Raw genomic sequence first — 16,323 nt, 5'->3', positions numbered from 1 at the left:
CTGACTATAACCCAGAAGGGACATAATGGTTTCCGACTAACTCTAAGCTCTTAATCAAGGGCAAATCTAAATTCTGTCATTATTCCTTTCTGTTACCCACCTGTTACGAGATGAATATTGCTCTAGTGGATATAGAGAAAGAGAAGTGAATTGAGAATTTTTGGTTTTAAAAAAAGATAGATATGGATTGAACCAAATATCACACTGCAATAAAAACTTATTTATTTATTTGATATCAGGGGAACGTGAGACACCAGAGAAGGTCATTGTGTGTGTGTAGGTGCGTGTAACAGCTGCTGTTTGTAGACCGCTGGCCTTATTTACACAAACTAGTTGCCTTGAGCATGACATTGGCCTGGTCATTAGAGGACCAATACCCATCTCTCCATAGCTATTTATAGTGTAGCCCTCACATGCATAATTAATCAAATGCTAACAGGCTATACCCTAAAATCCCATCCTCTCTCTTCTTCCTCATATCACATAATCATTTCCAGAATGATTCAGGGCCACCGATACAAAAATTGTAAACAGATACATACTACAATATTGCACATATTGTAACACTTGTTAGGAAAAATACAATTTTACAGAAAACGTCCAAACGTCACAAAATATATTTTCAACTCCATATGTATCATTTTTGTCCATATATGAAACCCAGTGAAATCCTATTTTGATTTGGACTCCGTTAACTTTGCCTCTATTAACAAAAAAAATGTTGGGTTCCTCAGAGGAAAGACAGTCATGCAGGTTTGTAATGACATGAAAATTTGACTTTTTGCGAACTGTCCCTTTAATACAAGTTAAAAAAACTTTGACTGATATTTCTCACATTTCCAACCTGTTAGAGATGTCAAGCAGATGCTCACACCTAGATGGCTCAAGCTGTTTGCACTTGGTACCTCTGAGAGTACAGATTTCCGCACATTGGACAATGGTCCTGTAAAGAGCCCCAAATTTACACACGCACACCTCCAATCTCAACTCTTGCAGCAAAGAACTTTTAGTGTTCTAATAGCAGGAGTTAATTCACTGCTACTCCTACAGAAAAAGATGATGAGGAGAACGAAGATCAGATCAGGGCTCTTGGTGAAGATAGCCGATGGCGTCACCCCACACAGTTGCTCCTCTCTGCATACATATAACCCCTCTAGAGCCTTTCCATCTGTATGGAAATGTAGCCTCCACAGCTGGAATCCAGCAAAGCACTGTCCTTTTACTAATAGTTATTATCTCTGTGGACTACCCCTCTGATAGACCTCGCAAAACAAGCAAGTCGCATCTTTATGTTAATGCCCCGCTATAGTATAGCAGCGCCTAGGGCGGCACACGGGCCCAGGCGCCGGATTTCATTACTATAATTCCCATTATCACGGGCTGAGGCTCGTTCTGTGATTGGTACTATCGGCCAACACGCTGAGGTGATGGAACTGCCTCTTTGAGGTGATGCTCTTTTTCAGATTTAATATGCGCTTTCTTACGGCCTGCAAAAATCGGTCGAAATGAGGTCAAGAAGGACTTTCTTACCTCCTTATCTTTGAAACAAATCAAAATGTTTTCTACGCTGTTAAAAATAATTGGTAATCTTTAACATCCACTGAAGCTTTCAATTGCACAAAAGCTTCTTTATTAGTTTATTACTTCACGGCAAGAAAAAAAACGTTCACGGAAATGTTCTTTAAAGAATCCGAAACGGTTCTTCTATAGCATTGCCATCAAAGCAGCCTCCATTTGTAGGTAGCTGTTGTAAAATGCTTCTTTTAAGTATAAAGCAGCTTTTTTTAAGCTTTAAGCTTTTTGTTTTTAAGCTTTGTTAGTCAATCTGGACTCTATATGTTAGCGTGTGGCGAGAGCGTGCTGTGCGCGTGTTTGTGATTGAAGAATGATTGACAGCTGTGGTTGTGTGTGAAAGGGTTCCCCTTTCCTCAGGATGCCCTCACTGTCACACTGCCTTTTAGCACCTTTGTTCCCATCTTCTCTCCTGAGAGCAGGTCTCCGCAGTGACAGATGAGGCTCCGTTTGTGACAAAAGGGTTCTTGTGCTCTTGGCTGTTGTGAACAGACTCAGACACGCATACGCACATCGCAGATAACCTCTATAATGCCTTACACTTTTACGTGTGGTATAAATTCAAAAATCTGCCAAGATAAATGCATGCTACAGATGCATTTTACAACATGATATAAGTCGGTTTCAAACACACAACCTCCCACAGTAAGATAAAGTGATGGGCTTTATAGACAAAAGCAGATGTAAGACAAAGTGGTATGGTTTGCACTAGGCAGTATGGAAAAAATACTGAAAACAATCAAAAAGATTTAATTAAAAAAATTAAAAACACTTGAAAACAAAAAAACTATTTTTTTATTACATTTTTTTTTCTTATTAAAAAAACTAGAAAATTATAAAGAAATAGATAAACAGCAGATGTAAGACGAGGCATTGCTGGTTAGATTACTTTTTAACTGTCGTCCAAGCTATGCAACACATATAGTGTTTTAGATTACTTAAGTAATCCGTTTATTTTTAAGTAATGTAATCAGACTACTTTTGGGTTACTTTTAGATTACTTGAGAATAAAAAACAAACTAGCAAAAAGATCAAACGGAAATAATAAACGCAAAATGAATAAAACAAAAAAGAAAAGAAAAGAAATTCATTCATACTATAATTTGCTGCCGCTGTGTGAATAATGTGTAATCATTGAAATAATTGTAAAATGTAATATCATCTAATTACAAGTACTTAATATTTGAAATCTGTTAATGTACTAAATCGGTTACTACCCAGCGCTGGCAGATGCTGTTTGTGTATATAAAATGTGTTTGAAAGCCGTTGAGTTTGAGGAGCCAAAGTGCAAGGAAGGTTTTTAAGGAGGGCGATGAGCATCAGACTAGGAGTGGAGTGATGTCTTGTTTACACATTAGCAGCTTGAAGGAACCTCTGCTTTTACTTTCAATACTCTCTCACCACCTCACTCCAGAGACTTCTTTAACATCCCTGTCTGCTGCTGTTTCTTTCAAAGCATGACATAAACACACACACGCACGGCCCGAGCTCCGATGCTCTCCCGTTTGACCTTGACAGACTATATGGCTTTTGAAGGGCCGGTGTAAATCTACACTTAGAGAAGCTGCTGTGCTACTCCACGGCACAATTAGTTAAAAAGAGACATTATTCCCAAAATAATAGAGCCAGTGCTGTGGAACTGAAATTGGCCGTGGCCGGCAGTCTGGGAGCTCTGAGCTGCGTTTTACTTTCATGGGAATAAAACTATTAGTATGTAAATCTGTAAAGTCCCCATTATTATACTGACCCTTTTAGCTACCACTCTCATTCTGCCAATCTACTCTCTCCTATTTCCCCACTTAGCACCGCTTGTGCCTTTCATCGAGCGCATGTCATATCATAACTCGCACAGCCCCGTTATGCATTATGCAATGCACATAAACAGCTGCATGGCTATTCTTTCCGTTTGTAATGTACGAGTACGGACAGTCTTATGCAAATCTACGTGTCTCTCTATTTCAGACGCGCGCGCTCGCGCAAACACGTTTTCTCTGCCGCGCGCAGACATACTGCATCTCCCAACACCATCTAATGAGGTGATGACCAACCACTTGTTATAATTGCTTCAGACTCCTTTTAATTTTCAAGCTTATTAATCATATGTAGAGTTATTTAAAAATGCATAAATTAATCTTGGATTAAAAAGCCGATCAAAGCCTCAAAACAATTAAAGAGTAAGGTGAGATTTCCCCAGGGCTGGCAGTTTTATTTTAATGGAGTGTTCAGGTGATTATCACAGTTTGATGTGCAGGCTGTGATTAATGTAGGAACACTTAAATGAGTTTTTCTTTCCTTCAGTCTTGTAAAGGTAAGCATGATCCACATAATGACCCTCCTGATTCATCTCTTAATAACTTTCTCTTTTTCTCGCCGTCATTGTGTAATAACAGAGGCTGACATTTTTGCAGCTTCTTTTAAAACTGTTTGTAATGTTCATTCCGTTTTCCCTCCAGAATACCCTTCTCTTACAGCGTTGAAATTAGTCCGCTTCAGCGTTCGTAAATAAACCGTAGCGCGCCTGTGATTTACTTATTTTAAGAATGACCCCACTTGAGTCTTTATTTGATTTTGTGTATTTCTGTTTTGATAATGTCAAGGATTAACCAACCCAGTTGATAAACTAAAATAAATGCTATTAACCTAGCTGTTTTTTTCGTCCTTTTTTTGGGGGGGGTTTGTTTAGTCTCTTCTATAGTGGAGTCTAAGCACAGTGACCCTGCGTCAAGGGAACCAAGAGTGACAAGTTCGTTTTAAAAGCCTTGTTTGTTTTGTACCTAATTTTCTAAGTTGACAAGTAAAATTACCGTGGCTGCCAATCACAAATGGGCAGCCTCACTACCTCATCAGGTGACCCTACCCTGACCCTCATAGACACGCTGGAGGACGGAGACAAAGCAGCATAAAAACTTACTCATGAGTGCACTCGTATCAATAATACAGGGGCCAAGGACATGGGAGCCGAGAAAAGGGTTTATGTTTTTTCTCTCAAAACTGATCTTACTCATTAGTTTCTCAACCTGCTTTAACAGCAGCACAATGCATTGCAGCACACTTTTATTGTAGGCCTGTATCTGGCAGCAAAATTCCACCAGGTTTCTTTTACACATTCAGTGGTTAAATTTTACTAAATAATTTAGCCCACACACACATACACACACACACACACACACACACACACACACACACACACATATATATATATATATATATATATATATATATATATATATATATATATATATATATACATATATACATATATTGCATTATTTGAATATTTTTGAATTGATATGTCTGGTAAATGTGATAATTGTCCAAGTAATGGCAGCTTTCTGCTTTTGTTTTGTCAAAATAGCGTTCTGATGTAACGATTAGCGATGTTGTTATGGTAACCGAAAAGTCCAACGGTAGGCTGGACGTTTAGCGCAAACTTGCGATACAATTTTACTTGCTTTTGTATTTACCTTTCGCGCATTTTCAAAACACCCATCTTAAATATCGTAAATAATGAAGCGGTTGGCGCGCGCGCGGCTCGCTTGTAACGCTGCTGCTGCGCCTTTTCTCGTCCGCGTTGTGCAGCGTGTGCGCGCTTTACAGCCTTCGCTTTTCAGTCCACCTGGGTTGACGCAGCGTGCCGGCCCTCATAGACGCCTTTATCAATGTCCAGTAATTAAATTGTCACCATTTATTTTTCTGGCCACGCCGATCCTTTTGGAGCAATCCGCTCTTAATAAAGGATCTAATCGAAATGCTATTTCGAAGCGAAACAAAAAAAAAAGGCGTCGAAACGCGGCCCAAGTGTGGCGAGCTGGCGGGGATCGATAGAGGAGAAGAGGATTGATTTGTCCCTAAAATTAAATTTATTGGGGTCAGGGTTTTATGCTGATACCTCGCAGAAATAGTGTTTACTCTCAGGCTTCGTTCTGAGGCGAATTTGTAAGGGGTTATTTAATGTTCATATTTACGGGTTTTGGCTTGTAACTTTTAAAGAAAGTTACATTTGCTCTGCTCTTTCTTCAAAGACCATTAAACTGGTCCAAACGAGCTGTCTAACAGGAATGAATAGGGGTCACTGGAACCTCCCTGACGCTTTACATCAACACGACACGCTCTCTACGGTGCTCTTGTTCTGATCCGTCGATACGCCAGCACGTGCAATCCAATAGTAATTAAGCTTGAAATATCGCGTTTGTTCAGGCTTGTTAAGGCACACTCCCGTTTTTTGAAAGGAAATATTCATTTCCTAAAACACAAGGGGTAGCCGATGATCGGCCTGTGAGGGTGCCATCAGCTGCGTGTTTATCCTAAGGCTAAACTAATTCTTAGGATTTCATAAATTCGTTGGTAATTGATCACCGTAGGCCTGTCTTGTAATAACGTGAGTCGTCGTTAGTTTAAATCTCAAAGTTCAGCGAGTTATGTGTTACTTGCAGTGTGGGTTATTTTTGTGGCGTGATCACCTTTTTTTTTTAAATGGCCTCGTTTTGAATAAATAAATAAATAAATAAATAAATAAGGCCCACTAAACAGTAATACAGTAGCCTATATTTATTCAAACACTAAATAGTATTTTTTAAAAATAAAAAAAATTCGTAACAGGGGCTCAAATTTGTGTTTAATGTTTTTAGTACTTAGTTTTCACGCATGTGTGTAGCCTGTGTCTCTGAAACTGCAGCTTTAATGTACAGATGTTAAATAGAGAAACTATAGGCTAATAAAGTCTGCCATTTATTAACCGATTAACCTCCAGTTGATGACATTTAATAAACTACTAGTTACTCAATAACTTTTCACTTATTTATTCATTACTTTTAAAATGATAATAATAATAGCTATATAATAATAATAATAATAATAATAATAATAATAATAATATTGGATTATTGCTGTTGTATTTTTGTCTTATTATTATTATCATATTATTATTTTTATCATCAGTATAGATGCCAAGGTGTATTGTCACACGAGTGTTCTTTGTTCTAGATTGGGGTCTCTAATTTCTTGAGGATCAACAAAGGGGCTAAATTAAATATCGTGTGAGGTGTCGTGTTCCCGTACCTGCGTCGAGTCCGGCCGTGATGGGTAAGTAAAAGAAATAACGGATAACAATATGGCATTCAGCTCGGTCCCTGAATAATTTAAAAGAAGTGAATAATTACAGTCCAAAATGGTAATTATTGTTGGCGAGAAAGAAAGTCTCTTGCCTGTGAAAGTCAATAGCACTGGGCTGGGTCGCATTACTCCAAACTCCCTCCCCGGGTCCTCCCTCCGCTATCAATATTGCAGAAAGCGCTCGTTTTCACATCACAGGCATTCTGGAGATCATCGACCGTTAAACATAGCGAGGATAAAAGCCAAAAAAATATATATATATATATATATATATATATATATATATATATATATATATATATATATATATATATATATATATGGATAAAGCTCACTCTTTTTACATTAAATAAATTCTGTTATTGCATTGAAAGGATTCGTTTCGTTTGATTTTGTTTTCATGATGGTCGAAGCAAAATATTAGTAGCCATAATGTAATGCCTTATGTTATTCTAATTATTTTTAATATTATATTAATTGTTGTCCCTACACTCCATATTCCATTCGAAATGGATTGATTTTGCGCTCTATCAAAATATTTAATGCAGACGCGGCTTATAAACCGAATTTAAAGCGTAACGTTGTAAATTACGCTCAGTCTTCGTAAGAATGATTGCTCCTAAAAGTTAAACTAACCCGTGGGAACTAAAACACGTGCGGGGCAACAGCACACCCCTAACCCACGCCGATCCAAATAGCCCCCGGAGACAATCATTGCTTAGCCTATAAGTCCCCCGGCACCATGCAGTTTCAATAACACTATAGTTTATTTTTAAACAGACACTGAATATAGATGAAAAGGCTCGAGGCCATTCCCTTTTTCCCGCTTTTCTGTTTACGCGCTCTTTTAATTTATGCTATTTCTTGCGATTTCCATAAAACGTTCCCTTTCGGAACAAAATAAACGGTGAGTCGTGGACAAAATAAATAGTCGGTTTTAACTACTTTCTTTTTCTTTGGTAAGTGCACGAGTGGTTTTGTGCAGGTTTCGTCACGGTGGTCCACGCGGTCGCGCGCGAGCTCGCTGCAGTGTGACGGTGGTCATTGGCTGGTTTGTAAATACTCGACATTATAAACGTTTCCCTAAACGACTTAGCCTAGATCGTTTCTTTCCTTCGTTTTGTAAACATTTGTATTGGTTTAAAAAAAATCCATTAGACATCTTTCTCCTCCTTTTTCTTTTCTTTTGCATTGTTTTATTTCTTTTTCGTGTTGTTTTTTGCTATTTAAAAGAGTTTTGCGGTCGTGTTTATTAGGTTATGCTTCGATTAAAAAGTAAAACGTGCGACATAAACATCATCGGCGTCGTGCCATAAACCTTTTTATTGTAGCTATTAAACGCATTCAACAAACACATACCCGTTTTCCTCAGAGCTCACCAGCCTAATCCCCACGTACAAACTCGAAAAGTGCTATTTCACATTAAACAAACCTTTTCGGAACCTACACGCAGCATTTAGTTTACCGCTACTAGGCTGGCTAATATAAAGTCTTCCTAAACGCCACGGACGCCCACACACACACACACACACACACACACCGGCAGACAAGCAATCACTTTCGTGTGTTAAAAGATCACGTGGTGAACTTTAAACGTCTCCAGGCCTCAATGACAGCACTGACTGTCGTCCCCATTGGTCCCGAAGGCAAATAGTTAATGTAAATATGCTGGCGCTAAGTGGGAGTGCCTCGCCATTAGTTTAGCTGTCACTTGAGCGCTGTCGAATGTCTTCAGCGGTTGTGTCGTTGAGGTCCGCACTAGCATGTGGTCAACCTCCGCGCGCGCGCCTCAACACTAGTCGCGGGAGAGCCGAGTGCGACGCGAGTCCACGCGCTGTAACAGGCCCGAGAGAAAACCGCCAAACGAGCGCTCGTGGACATTTTACATCAGTTCGGCGCGATTCCAAGGCGTCTGATTACCAGAGCGCTCTCACAGAGGACGGATAGAGCGCGTTTATCCGAAGGACTGGAAGGTTTCGAATACGCGTTTTCCTCCGCAGATAAAAGGCGCTTCGCTTTCTTCTGGAAAAAAAAGGTGAGACTCGTTTATGTTTGCGGTGTAAATTCCTGTTTAGACTGCTTAAATGTTCAGAGGCGAATAAAAAGCCTAATCGCGAGGAGCTGGGATGATAACCAAACACCGTTTGTATCTTTGTCCACAGTTTGTCCAGAAGCATAGCCTGCTGCTGTGTTTTAAATATTATAAATAAGCTACTTGCGTATTAAATGTGCAATCTATTTAAATATATAGCCTCTTTAAAACGTCTAGGTGTAGGCATGAAGTCAAATGTACTTGATGCGCATTTTAGTTTTTACTTAAATTGGAAATAGAGAAATGAGTTGCAATCCTCGTTATAATTAATTTGGTTTACCAACAGATCAAAGATGCGAAGCATATCTTTAGTAATTACAATTAAAGCGGCTTAAAGCTGCTTACACCTTTGTTAAGATCTTTGGCGAGGCTCAAGGAATAATTTCCCTCCGCTTTTTCCTCTAATCCCTGGCGTTGGCTCAACATTTGTTTGCTTTTTCTAAACTGTCTTTTGTTCAACGCAAACATTAAACTTGTATTGTAAACAAACAGCCTAGTTAATACATTAAATTGGGCTAAGTGGAATTTCATAGAAATTAATCGTCTAGCACTACGGCCATCTCGGTAGTCTGTTTACAAAGACAGAATTATTATTATTATTTTTAAAATAAAGTGGCCATCGAGGCTTAAAATGTGATTTTTCTGCTTCTTCTTTTCATTAGGATATTATTATTATTATTGTGCTGGATCTTTTTTTTTTACACTGTTGTAAAACAAAACACTAATACGTATTTGTTTTGTTTTTTATTTTTGCTTCAGTTTGTAAATCAGTATACCTACTTAAACATATTCCTTCTAATCATCTTCGCAGATTTCCAGGAATGGAATCCATCCCAAATCAGCTGCCGGCCGGAAGAGACTCCAGCTGTTCGCCGAACTCTAAACAAGACTTGCAGCCTTACTCTGGGCCAACACTTAAGCCGAACCAAGTCAGTGAGACCTCTTTATACGGAATACCTATCGTTTCGCTAGTCATAGACGGTCAAGAGAGACTTTGCCTAGCCCAAATATCCAACACCCTCCTGAAGAACTACAGTTACAACGAGATCCACAACCGGCGCGTGGCCCTGGGCATCACGTGCGTGCAGTGCACTCCGGTCCAGCTGGAGATTCTCAGGCGCGCAGGGGCTATGCCTATTTCCTCGAGACGCTGCGGGATGATTACAAAGCGAGAGGCCGAGAGGCTCTGCAAGTCGTTTCTGGGCGCGCACAGCCCGCCGAAATTACCCGAAAATTTCGCCTTTGACGTGTCGCACGAATGCGCGTGGGGCAGCCGGGGCAATTTCATCCCGGCCAGATACAACAGCTCCAGAGCGAAGTGCATAAAGTGTTCCTTCTGCAACATGTACTTCTCTCCAAACAAGTTCATCTTCCACTCGCATCGCACGCCGGAGTCCAAATACACGCAGCCCGACGCGGCGAACTTCAATTCGTGGAGAAGACACTTAAAACTGAGCGATAAAAACTCACCGGACGACGTGTCGCACGCCTGGGAAGACGTCAAAGCCATGTTTAACGGTGGCAGCCGCAAGAGGACGCTGCCAATAGGTGGATCCGATAGTTCTTCCTCGCATAGTTCGCAAGCGCCGAGGGGTCAGACCCAGGGGGAGCCGTCAGAGGTGCCCCACAAAACTCTCCGATGTGAGGACGACAGGGGGAACGTGGCGATGCCGAGCAGCATACGCAGTTACCCCGTTATCCCGGTGCCCAGTAAGAGTTTTGGGATGTTACAGAAAATTCCCCCGCCGCTTTTTCCACATCCATACGGTTTCCCGGCGTTTGGATTGTGTCAGAAGAAGGATGACGGCGTGGTGATGGGAGAGCCGAACAAAACAAACCTGTCAGGCGTGTTCTGGCCGAGCGCGAAGGACAGCGCCTATCCCTCGTTTCCGATGTTTTGGCCTACAACAGGCAGCCTGGCCATGCCAACGTACCACCATGCCCAGCCTAAACCTCCACCCGACGTGCTGTGCGCCAGACACGGCGAGCTAGAGGTGTCAGAACAAAGTGACCGAAGCACGAGCACCCCTAAAGACAGTCTGCTCGATAACGAACGGTGTTCCAGCACTCAGTCCGCCAGAAACGAGGAGGACAAATCTGGGGACGAGAGCAGGTCTATAGAAGGCATGCCGGCCACCACGAGAAAATTAAGCTACATATCTGCATTCAGGCCGGTCGTTAAAGACGTTGAGAGCATCGCAAAACTATACGGAAACAGGGGGCCGTATTCTGCTCCTCGGCCTGGCTATATGTCACCGGATTTCTTGAGCGAAAGTTCTAGTTATAGATCGGCGTCTCCGGACGTGGACAGCGTGGACGATCCGGATGTGGACGTGGAGTCGCATAAAGCGCACGAGGACGAGGAGGAGTGTTTGCAGCTGACGGTAGACGACCGTCGGAGTCCTCACGGTTTGGCCGTAGCGCAGAGCGACGGGGTTAAAGGTCAAGACCAAGACAATAGCCAAACGCACGCCGTGAGTGATCCGCACACGACCAATTCGAGCGAAACGCGCTCGTCCGACTTGGAGAGCCACGGAAATAAACACAGCGCGCGCTTTGAGGTGAGCAGCTACGGGAAGAACCGTCCCTGCGATTTAGAATGATCAGCGCAGATTATATAAAAAAGAGGGTTAGCTATCCCATTCAACTTTTTTTTTCTTTTTAATTATTCATTATTTATTATAAATGTAAAAGTCTACATGAAGTTGTCTATATAAAGTAGAATTAAGTAAATGCCTTTTTTAAATAATTGTATTGTTTTTCTCTGACTATAAGTAAATCTTTTCGATTCACGTTTAATTTTATTAAGTGCGTTTTATTCTAATTTAATTTATACAGCTCAGCTAATTACTGATCATTTGTATTATTTTGAAACGAGTAATCAAGGTAAACGCGTCCAGGTTGCGTCCAGATAAATGGCGCGCTGCTTTTGAAACTAAATGATTGATTCAGTATTTCTTGCGATTGAAAATGGCTCTTCAGAATCGTGGTTCTTCGAAAACGTCGTTAGATTAAAATAGCGGACGTTCTACTGGTATTCTGCTAGTCTCGTTCAAATAGAAATGCAAAATTGGATAATTGCGGCTAATTGTCTTCTCAATTTCACAGGTCTATGCGCGTGAAAGAGACGAGCACGTGCATCAGATGAGCACGTCTTATTTTGGTTCAGCGACCACTTACCAACGAGAACCGAGTGGTAGGCCTGTTTTCATTGTGCATTTTTATTCTTTTTTGTTCTTGAAAACAGTCATTATTATTATTATTATTATCATATATGATATGTATGTGTATGTGCTCATAGTTAAAGACGTGCATGAAGAAGAACCTTCATCCACAGTGGAAGAGATGGAACCCAAAAATAATCAGGATCAAACCGGTATCAGTGAGGAGCGCCTGAAGGAACCAAATGATGGTGCGTATACCTTTAACTGGACCTCCTAATATTTAAGGCTAGACTGTTGATTTGCTTCATAAGTATTTGTTGTCTGTGCTAGATGAGGAATCAATGCGCAAGGAAGCTGGCAGCAGGATCTCCTTAATTGAGAAAAACATAGAGAACATGGCCAAAGGTAAGCAAAACAAGATGCGCTGCATTTAGAAGAGCTGAAAAGAAAAAGATTAGTTTCTACTGATTTGAAGAAAATTGTGATTTCCACAGCAATGGCATAACAATTATTGTTTATTTTGGTGTTAAAACTATTAATCGTTTTGGAACTTAAAGTCATTTTAAAACGTTCAAATGAGCTGCTTCTTTTATTTATGTTATTTATACAGAGGAATTGCAGAAACAGCTTGTGGAACAAGTCGAGCTTAGAAAAAAGCTGGAACGTGAATTCCAGAATCTAAAAGGTAGGTTATGTTAAAATTCTTTGTAATGTATTAATCTTTACTAAACATATGCAAAACATCCGATCATTAACTGTTTATCTAATGTTTATAGGTTGGTATAGATCATTTGTTATTTTTATATTTAAGAATTGTAACTTGGAAAACAACAACCAAAAAAAGCCTACAGTTTGAATACATTTTTTGATGAAAATGCATACAAATGCATTGCAAAGATCCTCCGCCTGTAAAATGCTGGTTAATAGTTGGTCGTTTATATTATTAATAGCTACATAAACTGTTAAGGAATATATTGTCATGCGTAAACGGGATACAACAAAGAGTCCAATCAACAAAGCACAGTAGCTGAAAACGGTTAAAGATGAGTTTTGCATAACAGGGGCAACACATAAAAAAAAAATCAGCAAAAATGTATGAAAGTGAAAAGATTTAGCAGCCATTTGGTTGAATGTTATTCTTCCTATAGATAGATGCAATTGGATGGTTTTTCAACTTTTTTTTAAATTGAGAATTAATAGTACAGAAAATAGTGAGGACGAGAAAAAACTGATTTCTGCAACATTCCAATATCATGATTACACCATTTTGAAATGTATTGTAAATGGGATATTACACATACATATACACAACAAACTAATCTTTTTAATTTTTTAGAGCTTTAAACCTAAAAGCAGTCAAAAATAATAATTAGGGTGCGAATATTTTCGCAAAGCACTAAATAACTTTTTATTTTGTATATAGTGTTAAATATAAATGTGCTTTGATATTTAATTTACTTCACATTTTTTTCTTAGACAGTTTTCAAGACCAAATGAAAAGAGAGCTCTCGTACAGAGAGGAGATGGTGCAGCAGCTCCAGATTGTTCGAGGTAAGCGTTCTGGCTTCTAACAGCCTTTTAGCACTTTTTGTGGTCTTTTCTTCTTCAGTCCTGCCTCATATGCAACTAAGCACGAGGTTTATGCACTTTCATTGTTGCAGCGAGGGACTATTTATTGTAAGGGTATTTATCAGCTTCTGAAACGTGTGCGTTTGAAGGCTGAAAAAACCTCGTTTTAGGAGAGGGGAGAAATTAGTTTTCCAACCCCGAGGTATCCTTTGTCTCTCCTGCGCAGATACTTTGTTGGACCATGAGAGAGAGACGCATTATGCTATTCAGCAGAAGTTAAAAGGCAATTGATTCGAGCAAAGGAAAGCAAATATTAGCATTCAGGATAACTAAACGACTTGAAAAAAATCCTTGGATGGCACAATGTGACAGCATTCAAAAATGCGACCTTGAATATTTTTCATAACCCGTGCCAGCTAGATGTTCATTTGTAGACGGTGTGTATATTATTTTAGAACCAGATTCGAGCCGCAGTTTCTCACTAACACACACACACACACACACATATATATATATATCATATGCAGCTTTTGTTTTAAATTATTCATTCACTTTTTTCCCAGAAGCTCACGACGCACTACACCATTTCTCGTGTAAGATGCTGACTCCCCGTCACTGCGCCGGGACCTGCACCTTCAAACCTCCTCTTCTACCGCCTTGATGGACACCCACCGAAGACATAAGTGTTCTTTAGAAACACTGCTGTGTCAAATGAAACTTTACTTTTTTTCCCCCCTCTGCAAAACACTGTCAACCTTTAGACCTGGAATAAGCAAGTGTGTACTGTAGTATTTTAGCTCTTACACTGTAATGAAGTCATTTTCATTTGCGAAAGAGTGTTTTCAGAGTCACTGTATGTACTGTATAATTTATATAAAGTTCTAGAAAACGGCGTATAAAAAAAAAACTTGACGTCCCACTTGGAAAATATTATCATCAGCTGTAGAAATCACTGGTATTAAGTGGCTATGTGCAATGCATATATTTGTTATGTATCCCGTGATACCTTTTTTTTTTGTTGGTGATAGGTTAGGACATTTTGTTAAATTTAGATTGCGACAATAATTCATGTTTTTGTATATTTTATTTATTCCATGTCCATGTTGGTTGTTTATTCTCATCTGCATATTTGTATATTATTGATGTAAAGCACTTTAAATTGGCAGCCCTAACTACTGAAATGTGGATTAAATGATCCTGTTTGAGAGTCTGTCTTCGTTTCGTCGATTTCCATAATAATTAACTACATTTGCATCTGAGGAAGTCTCAAAGAGCAGCATGGCATCCATATCAAAATCTCAGTTCGAATATACCTGTGCATATTTCCATGAAAATAACTATCGTTATGACAGCTTCGATCATTGCAGAAATCCAAGAAGGTTAAAATATAAGATATAAAAATATAACTGTAGTTATACTATACCTACCGTAGTTTGCTTTATATACAGTAGTGTAATATATATATTGACCGTGTGGATGTATGATCCTCACCCCTTTATTAGGCATGCCTATTTGTTTTATTATTAATAATCTATTAATATTTTTTTCTATTTAAAATGTCATTTAAGCTTACATTTAGTGTTTGAATTGTGATTACAATACTCATGCTTTAATGCTGTACGTTTTTTATATTTTGAAAAAAAGGAAGAATTACTAAACCAGACATAGTTTTCATAATCTTTTAGATCAGTTCTCGTAAATTTATGGGGGGTTTTAAGCCAGCTATGGGTCACAAAGGTTCGTGGCTGTATTCACTAACACGCATTTGTTTTTAGATTAGTGACTGATTTTACTGATACTTTTATCTCCGTGTATTGTTTCAGCCGGTTCACGACAACAAATATGAAGATGAGAAAGTACAGTTTAGATCTTTCTTAGCCCGTCAGCTTCCACAGAACAAGTATGCATGGACAACATCCCAAGTAATGAAACTTAGGGTACAAATGGATGTCCTGCCTTCACAATTACTGCTATTATGTAGTCAGCTTTATAGGTTTCTTGACACGTGCTGTTTTAGAATCTTAATAGACACGTCGCACAAATTGAATTTAGCAATTGTTCCTAAATCGGCGATCTATATTGCTGATTTTTGCTCGTAAAATTGGTTAGGGTTGGGACGATCGTATCTCCGGCACTTCTGTATATTGAACGAGCTGTTTTCCCCTCAGAATAAACAGATCATATTCACTGGTTTAAGAGTCTGCAAAACACCCGGCAAAAATAAGCAAGAGTACACGCGGAACTGTCGTCATAATGGCTTCGATTCGACGCAATGGAAAACCGAAATAAAACTATTTGATGATGATACAGCTAAAAGAAACTGGATGGATAAGTTAAAAAAAATCCTTACGCCCTCCCGAGTTTGACTGCACTACTAGGCTACAGAGAAAGGGAGAAAAGCGTCCGTTAGAAAAAAACGGGATTACAAAAAAAGGATGCGTCTGCCATCTAGTGGACACATTTAGACTCGAAAAACGGGATTAAAGTGGTTTCGTTCGTTTTATTACAGTATCAAAGCTGAAACATTTTCAAACATGCGTTGCTGTATAATGCCAAAAAAATCTTCTTTTAACAGAAGGAGTGTTTATTTATTTGTTTGTTTAGGCTGATAGGATAAAAAGTTAATAGTCCACAGCCAAAAATATACATTTGGAGAACCAGCCAAAAGACGTAAAGGATTTTGGCATTGTCTTTAATCGAAATGCAACTTACGTTTGATTTTTTTTTTGAAAGATGGGTCATGGTTGTAAAAAAAAAAATGCACTTGGTTGCAAAATTACAATGTAGCATAATCCCAATACTTTTTAATTGATT

The 16,323-nt window shown here is 39.3% G+C and overlaps 1 protein-coding gene across 4 annotated transcripts; it reads left to right on the top strand.

Moving 5' to 3' along the window:
• Nucleotides 1–8,230: 8,230 nt before the first annotated feature.
• skor1b (SKI family transcriptional corepressor 1b) lies at nucleotides 8,231–14,716 on the top strand. Of its 4 annotated transcripts, none has more exons than XR_006253148.1 (8): nucleotides 8,231–8,719; nucleotides 9,588–11,337; nucleotides 11,885–11,972; nucleotides 12,078–12,188; nucleotides 12,271–12,345; nucleotides 12,551–12,625; nucleotides 13,421–13,491; nucleotides 14,076–14,716. XR_006253148.1 is itself a non-coding variant. In XM_043264222.1 (8 exons), exons 2-8 carry the CDS (start codon nucleotides 9,598–9,600, stop codon nucleotides 14,168–14,170), a joined length of 2,259 nt encoding a protein of 752 aa, XP_043120157.1. In that variant the 5' UTR covers nucleotides 8,231–8,719; nucleotides 9,588–9,597; the 3' UTR covers nucleotides 14,171–14,716. The 4 variants fall into 4 exon arrangements, 2 of the variants coding, with proteins under 2 accessions (XP_043120157.1, XP_043120156.1); XR_006253147.1 differs by having other exon boundaries at nucleotides 14,073–14,716; XM_043264222.1 differs by having other exon boundaries at nucleotides 13,417–13,491.
• Nucleotides 14,717–16,323: the final 1,607 nt, after the last annotated feature.

The sequence above is a fragment of the Puntigrus tetrazona genome, chromosome 18 (genome assembly GCF_018831695.1).
Source record: "Puntigrus tetrazona isolate hp1 chromosome 18, ASM1883169v1, whole genome shotgun sequence".
NCBI classification, from domain to species: domain Eukaryota; kingdom Metazoa; phylum Chordata; class Actinopteri; order Cypriniformes; family Cyprinidae; genus Puntigrus; species Puntigrus tetrazona.
Note: the sequence above shows the minus strand (reverse complement) of the source record. Positions and strands in the feature narration are given on the sequence as shown.

Coding starts and splice junctions, on each gene's coding strand:
- skor1b (XM_043264221.1), top strand. CDS start 9,598: ATGGAATCCATCCCAAATCAGCTGCCGGCCGGAAGAGACTCCAGCTGT. Junction 12,626..13,416: donor TGAATTCCAGAATCTAAAAG/GTAGGTTATGTT, acceptor TTTTTTTCTTAG/ACAGTTTTCAAGACCAAATG. Junction 13,492..14,072: donor GCAGCTCCAGATTGTTCGAG/GTAAGCGTTCTG, acceptor CTTTTTTCCCAG/AAGCTCACGACGCACTACAC.